This window comes from Odontomachus brunneus, unplaced genomic scaffold (assembly GCF_010583005.1).
Source record: "Odontomachus brunneus isolate Ranch 3 - 2012 unplaced genomic scaffold, Obru_v1 Obru_scaffold_191, whole genome shotgun sequence".
Lineage (NCBI taxonomy): Eukaryota > Metazoa > Arthropoda > Insecta > Hymenoptera > Formicidae > Odontomachus > Odontomachus brunneus.
The window spans coordinates 147,701-154,933 of NW_022639641.1; the positions used below are offsets into that span (position 1 = coordinate 147,701).

A 7,233-nucleotide genomic window follows, 5' to 3' on the forward strand; every position below is an offset into this window, starting at 1 on the left:
CGCAGGAGAAGACGTCCTGCTCGTCGACGTCGGATGCGTCAGTGGTAACGGCTGCGTCAACGACGTCGCCGTGGTCGACGGGGTGCCCGATAGAGAGCAGCGGCGAGAAAGGAGGAAGACGAAGAAGAAGGTGCAGGAGCACGCGGGTAGAACACCACCACCTCAGCCGGTATCGCGTCAGGAGAAGGAAAGCAAGGAGCACGCCAGCGGGAGGAGGTGGTGGAGGAGGTGGTGGGGGCGAACGAGGTGACTCGCGTCCGTCGAGATGCACCAGGTGCCGTACAGAACGGGACGCACCTCGAGCGAAGGCCGAAACGATAGCTTCTGGGAGCAGTCCGTGTGCAGCAGAGTGCTGCAGCCGCAATCGCAGCCGCAGCCGAGATCTCGCGGTCGTGCCCGTGCTCGCGCTCGCGCCCGTGCTCGCGCTCGCGCTCGCGCTCGCGCCCGTGCCCGTGTTCGCGCTCGTGCACGCGCTCGCGATCGCGCGCGAACGCGCCGATCGTCGTCGGCCGATCATCGGCGAGTACGGCTCGTCGTGGCTGGCTACGACGAGCGTCGCAAGTCCCCGCAGTGTCTGGGCCCGGTACGCGCCCTCTCCAGCGGCTACGGCGGTGCTCCGTCGTTGTTGCCGTCCAATTTGCTCCTCATAGGCCTGGCGCTCTGTTGTCTGGCTCTACCGGCGGTGCAGCCGCGTCTCAATCATCATCAGACGTGTCCCGGCTGCCCGCATCAGCAGCAGCCGCAGCATCAACAGCACCAGCAACAACAGCATCATCATCACCATCAACAACAGCATCATCATCAACAGCAGCAGCACCAGCAGCACCATCATCATCACGTGCACGAGGGCGCGCGGGGTGGTATTTTCAAAGACACCACCACTGCCGCGCCCAGTCCAGACGATATCAGGCTGGAGGCGATCAAGCATCAGATCCTGACGAAACTCGGACTAAGGTCTCGCCCGGATGTCAACAGGACGTTAGCCACAGTGCCACGGCACTTGGCATTGGAGACCCTTTACCGGGCGGAGGCGCAAACGCCGTCGCGTTACTTCGACCGGTCGAGGGTCGATTACGAGAGTGAGTATCCGGGCGAGTTCCTTTACGCCGGCGACGAGTATTCGTACAGGAACCTCGATCAACGGCCGGAGGAGGCCACCACGACGGAGGGTAACGCCAGGTCTACCTCCAGATCCCATCAGGGATATGACGATGTCCAGGAGGAGCTCGACGACTTCTACGCGAGGACCTCGGAGATTATCACCTTCGCTGAGCCCGGTAAGTGCTACATTCTTTCTAATTCATGTCCCGCCGAATCTCTTCGCAAACGGCTCATAAGCGCGCGCGTCAATCTCCCTGTCTGTCGCGACAGCCTCGTCGACGAGAGGTGCAGAAACTCGACAAGGAGTGTCTCGAAGGAACGCGTGGCTGACACGTGACTGTGCGCATGTCATCGACGTATCATTTCATTTTCTTGCGGAATATTTCCCAAGAAGCTCTACTTGGGCGATACAAACATTTAAACAGCCTTCCGTCTGAAAGACCTGCCAGCGATTTCCGATAGAATCGGCAGTTTGACAATTCTTCGTTTGTTGACACTAAGATCTTTTCGAGAGAGTTTACACTTATTTGCACAAGTCGAAATTTTAGTCCTACTTTCGACCTGAACTTTCCAACATCTGTATATCTTGCAGGAGTAGTGTGTGTTTAATACACATGGAAATTGAAGTCTCCTACTTCTTGGCAAAGCTAGTAGGTTGAACAGGATCAAAAGAGGTTGATATTAGCTTTAAAGTATCAAAGTAGGCGTTAAGTGGAACGTTAAGGTCGAAAATCGGATCGAAATTTGGACTCGATTAAGCTTGTGTGACGAAAATAACGCACACTCGCGACGATGTGAGCGCGAAAATCGACGTGAGACACGTTTCGCCGTGTTTCAAGACATAGAAAATGATTCGGTGATTACCTCTTCATCTACGCGTGTCTCGCACACACGAGTGACAGCGCGCGATTTCACTTCGAAAGAGAAACTTCGCGAACAATTCCTACGCGACGTCATGGTCGATATCGAATAATCAAGATTTAACGAATTCGCGTGGACGTCCTTGCCGCGGTGCGGCGCGTCGCGTGATTTTCAATGCAATCTCCGTGTAAAGCTCGCTTCTAGGAAAAACACTGTCCAACACTCTGGTCGTTACGAGGAGGTGTTGGTGGCACGGGTGGAATCCTTGAAAAAGTTGCGAAGACATCCGCGTTGCGGAAACCCTGACGCAAGTCACACAGGTCAGAACTTACACAACTCGGTCAACTTTTCTTGATAAGTCGCAGGCTTTCCAATCAAAACAGTCCACCTATGTAAAAAAGAAATTATTGCACGTCGGATAAGAGGCGTTGTCCAGCCTATAGTGATATAAACGATCAATTATTTGTTGGTAGAGGCGTGATCGTTCGCTGTTGCGGCATGCCGCGCGCATTACATCGCGCTCGCGGCGTCTTGAAATCCGATAATGCAGCGTCTAATAATTGATAACGCTTCAAAACTCGACGGTGATGCCGCAATCGCAGAGACAACAGCCGACCGCAAGGTCTGACCGATCTAACGACGATCGATGGCGATTCGGAGAGAGCGTTCGCGAATTATGAAAGTCGAAGGCCAACGGATCGACGTCGCGATTCTGCGTTCTTCTTTTTTGTCGTTTAATATCGCCTTCCCCATCCCCGCCATCTCCCCTGCTGGGAAAACTGCTGGATTGAGGAATTCGTTCGCTCGATGCCAAATCGAGTGCGAGGAGAATTTACTGATTCCACGTCTGATTGGATGACCCAGTCACTCGACGAAAGTTTCCCCCGAAACTTTTTCCCGAGCGTCTCGATACGCCTTATAACGAGGATATCGATATAGACGGAAAAATATAGTTAACGCCCGTTCCGCCGTCCGTTTATCGATCGGCGCCCAACGATCATCCCCCGAATTGGGGATGGCCATCGTGAGGAGATTCGCTTCGCCAGCTTTCGCAGTCCTTTGTTTACGATCCTATGATCGATGCTTGTTACGGCCTCCGTGTCATGCAGTGCTCATGAGCGTAACGTCCTCTAGTGAGGCGATATTGTTTTGCAAAGTGGCACGCTGATGTGTTAATCGCAGATTCGTTTCCTCGCTTTGCATGCGAGCGCATGTGCGATTGTCTATAAAACAGCGAGTTTGCCGAAAGTGTTTCAGGCATAGAGTCTCCTCCAAGTTGGAAAACTTAGAACAATTTACTCTTTCATAGGGATATCGAGTTATTTGAAAAATTCAACCTAATATTAGTATAATTGTCTGTAAAACATCAAAATATATTTCAGACGCTCTCCCCACTAAGCTGGAAAATTTAGAGCAATTTTTTTTTATGGGAAATAGCAATTTTTTTATAAGAATACGTCGAAAGTCATTGTTTATAGTTCGCGAGATGTTTAGAAGATGAAACGCAATACTAGAATGTTCAGTACAAATGGGAAAAAATTTTTGCAAACTATATTTTGTCATCAATTTAATGAACTGAATGATGTCACATACACGATAACAGCGACTACGCGAATGGAACTGACATAGCGGTCGTTATTTGCGATAAGCTTGGTTTCCGATAACAGGACGACTTCCGCGAAACGCCAAACAACACGTCGCATGCACGGCACATACATATATACGTACACAGACATAATGCAATAACCGGGGTGTATACAACGCGACTTGGGGGTTAATCTATCCGCGCGTATTACGTTACTTCTCCGGTAATGACACGTAGGGGGTATGTTTTATTGCAATTTCATTCGATATGACGTAACCCGTGTCGCGCCTGTTCAGCTTGCCACTCGCGTTCGCAGGGATCACGTCGCTGAGAGTTCGCGCGCACGCAAACCTCCAGCTCGTCGATACACACCGGGACCGTAACGGTACCGGCATGATAAACAATCAACAAGAAAGCATCCCCGGGAGAAGCAGCAGCTTCTCAGGCGACGGATCCGACGAGATTGACGTTGATCGCGGCGGGTCGCGCTCGTCGATAATTCGAGCCGTTTACCGGCAACAAAAGGGGTAGCCAACGAGGGGTGACTCATCGCGAAATTTCGAACGGCGTGTCACACTTACAACTTCCGTCACGACTCCTCTACATTATTCACTATAACATCATTATAGTTTCGCTGCCGTAGTTTCGCCTAGTTTGGCTGGGCTGGAGTCGCGACTGCACAATTCGCGCGTGTAATTGCGCGAGTGAAAATCGCACAATCGTGCGAATCAGCCGTTCCCCGGCCATGCAGCCGTCTCTTTTTTTAGACAGTTCCGACGACTTCCGTGGCCGAGAGTCAAAGAAGATCAGCGCGATCAGGGCGAAATCACGTCGCCGTCTCGCGTTGAGCGAAATTTCGCGCAGGGGATCGACGAAAGACGGCACGTCCGGCGCTCACCGTTCGTCGTTCGAGCTGCTTGAACGAGCTGCTCGCACGCGTTTGCGGCCACACACGTGCGGCCACGTGGCCCGCGTTGCAGCCGCGGCGAGTGTTGCGACAACAGTGCGCGGGGTCTATAGTTCACTCCGTAGTTCACAGTAACTCTAAGTTTAACAATAAGGGTAATAGAACCACAAGGTAGAAACGGTAATGTTACCGACTCGTTGTGGCCCGCGAGCGAGCGAGGGTGAGCGCGCGCGCTCGCGCTCGCTCCCGCGTGCGGCGCTTGTACCTTCGCCACCATTAAATTAACGAGCCTGACTGAATCGACGCGTTGCGTCAGCGAACGCGATTTAACACCGTCGCCTCGCTTCAGCCTCTTTTCTCCTCTCGCACGTAGGCCCGTACCACGCGACGACGTCCTGAGACACGTGTCGCATGCGAGACGATTGCCCCGCACCGTGGTACCGGAGCGATCTTCGTGGTGTCTCTCTAGGTGGTCTCTCATATCGATCTAGAATCGGTAGTGTTCGCCAGTCTTGTCACGATTGTACCAGACTCGTTACAATTAATGATTCGTTACGGCGTTTTTGGGCTCTTACGACCAGCATGTCACGTTCTTCGTGTATCCGTGATTAGATTTGCGACTGCCAGCAATCTATTACATTACGGTTCGATACTCAGCACAAGTGATTTCTTTGTTTTTTTTTCTGGCGACACTGGCCGCACACGGGATGTCGATGTTCCATTTTGGAAACAGCCAGTTCCAAATGCGGAAGCGTCTAACGACGAAATGACCTAGAAATCAACGCAGCCAGGAATAGAAATCTGCAGCGAGCGCGGTTGTCCGCAGAAACGATTGTCGGAGGAAGTTGGAAGCGGTTACGTCATTCCCCACGTGGATCACGGGGCAAAGAATGTATTACGTCGACGGAGAGGAGGATAGAGAGAGAGAGAGGGAGAGAGAGAGAGAGGGAGAAAGAATAAGAGAGAGTGGTAATTTGGCTTAATTAGGTTTTAGCGCAATGTCTATCGGAACTCGGGTAAACGTTCGCGATCGATTTGCGCGAGCCGCGCCGAGACGGAGTCGCGAACTTTCGCACAACGCGCGCTATCGACACTCTCTTTCTCTCTCTCTCTCTCTCTCTCTCTCTCTCTCTCTCTCTCTCTCTCTCTCTCTCTCTTTTTCTTTCTCTCTTAGGATCCAGCGCGTTGTTCCGGCGCGGACGCTCCCGCGAACGATCCGCGGAACGAGCAAAATCGCCGTAGAAGTCATGACGCGGCCCGACCCCCGGTGCACCCCTCGCGAATCGCGACCGGGCGATCTTCCGGCCGCTTTTCCGGCGATTTTTCCGGACACGTCGCGCAACGAGCAAGCCCGATAATGCGCCACATGTGATACTTTAACGTTAATGTCGCCGTCACTATACATAGCCGATGAACACGTCATTCTTTTTGAAGAAACTAAAGAAACTATAAACGACCATTGGACTCGGCCCGGCATCGACCCGGCCGGGAGGGTGGTCGGCGACGTGCGGGAGAGGACGAGTCGGGGGAAAGTTTGTGTTCCACATTTTTTGTCTACGTGGAGCACGCGCAAAAAAAAATGCCGACGCGAGCCCGGACGACAATGCGGCTTGCCACTTTGTCGTGGCGCGCTGTGTCTGTGTGTGCGTGCGCGAGCGCGCGCGTGTGTGCGTGCGTTTGTATATATATATATATATATATATATATATATATATATATATATATATATATATGTGTGTGTGTGTCTTTGTAGTCACACGAGCGGCGTGGCCGCAGAGAATACCCTCCTCTACTCCTCGCCGGCGAATCGATACGTTCCCCGGAGCACAGTCGAGTTGACGGACGATAATTACGAATTTTCCCGGCCGATACGCTCCACGATTTTTCCAACCCTCTGCGTGCACGCGCGCGCCCATGCACGTCGTGGACAACGCGCGCGAGAGTTCGCAACCCGGCCATTCATCGTTCATTCCTGACGATATTCGGTGGCGAGCGACCGCGCGGGACGTGCAACGCCATGTAATACAACGCGACGGTCCGAGGATAAATCAGGGTTCGCGCTAACTTTCGACGTGTATTTTCATACATTTTTACACAGCGGCGCGGCGGCAGCTCGCTCCGATAATCGATCATTCTTAGCGGCGCGAGTGGATGAAAGTGCGGGGGGGTAACAATATTTTTGCATAATATATGGCCCACTTGCTGGCGATTCGCGAGCTTTTCTTTGCAAGCTCCGCCATTTTTGCCACGCTCGATCACCTATGTCGCAATCGCATTTTTTCCCCTTTCACGATTGCGGGTATAGTGAGCTGAGGAGTGCGCGCAATGACCAAATAACCCGAGTCGAAGAGTGCGTGCGCGGTTTTGCGAATATTTTCGTGGAAACTTTTGCGATGAAGGTGGCGGTTCTCCGCGCGTCTCGTGAAAGTATTAACTGGATTACAATTGCAATCGCGCGGGAGCGATATTTTGTCGTGCAAACGGCCAAGAGCGATCTCGTCTGGAAAAGTTGCGCTTCAGCATCACCCGTAAAAAGAGGAATACATGACACGCCGCGCTACAGCCTCCGTTAACGAGTTCTCCCTAATAATAACCACGCGCGAATCAAACTGTCGTCGAAAACAATTTTACGACTCATTCTGCTCTTCAGGTATTATATCGTTTCGTCGTTCTTTCGCGCTTGCCAAACACTGATCGATTGGACCTCTTTCTCTCTCTTTCTCTCTCTTTCTTTCTCTCTCTCTCTCTCTCTCTCTCTCTCTCTCTCTCTCTCTCTCTC

General features: G+C 52.2%; 1 protein-coding gene across 1 annotated transcript in view; it reads left to right on the forward strand.

Annotated features, from left to right (window-relative positions):
- The first annotated feature begins 239 nt into the window (after window positions 1-239).
- LOC116851792 overlaps window positions 240-7,233 on the forward strand; it is a 29,773-nt gene continuing 22,779 nt past the window's right edge. The window contains exon 1 of the mRNA XM_032831584.1: window positions 240-1,277. Within this exon, the coding sequence (XP_032687475.1) occupies window positions 266-1,277 (1,012 nt within the window). The 5' untranslated portion in view covers window positions 240-265. The remainder of the gene's footprint in view (window positions 1,278-7,233) is intronic.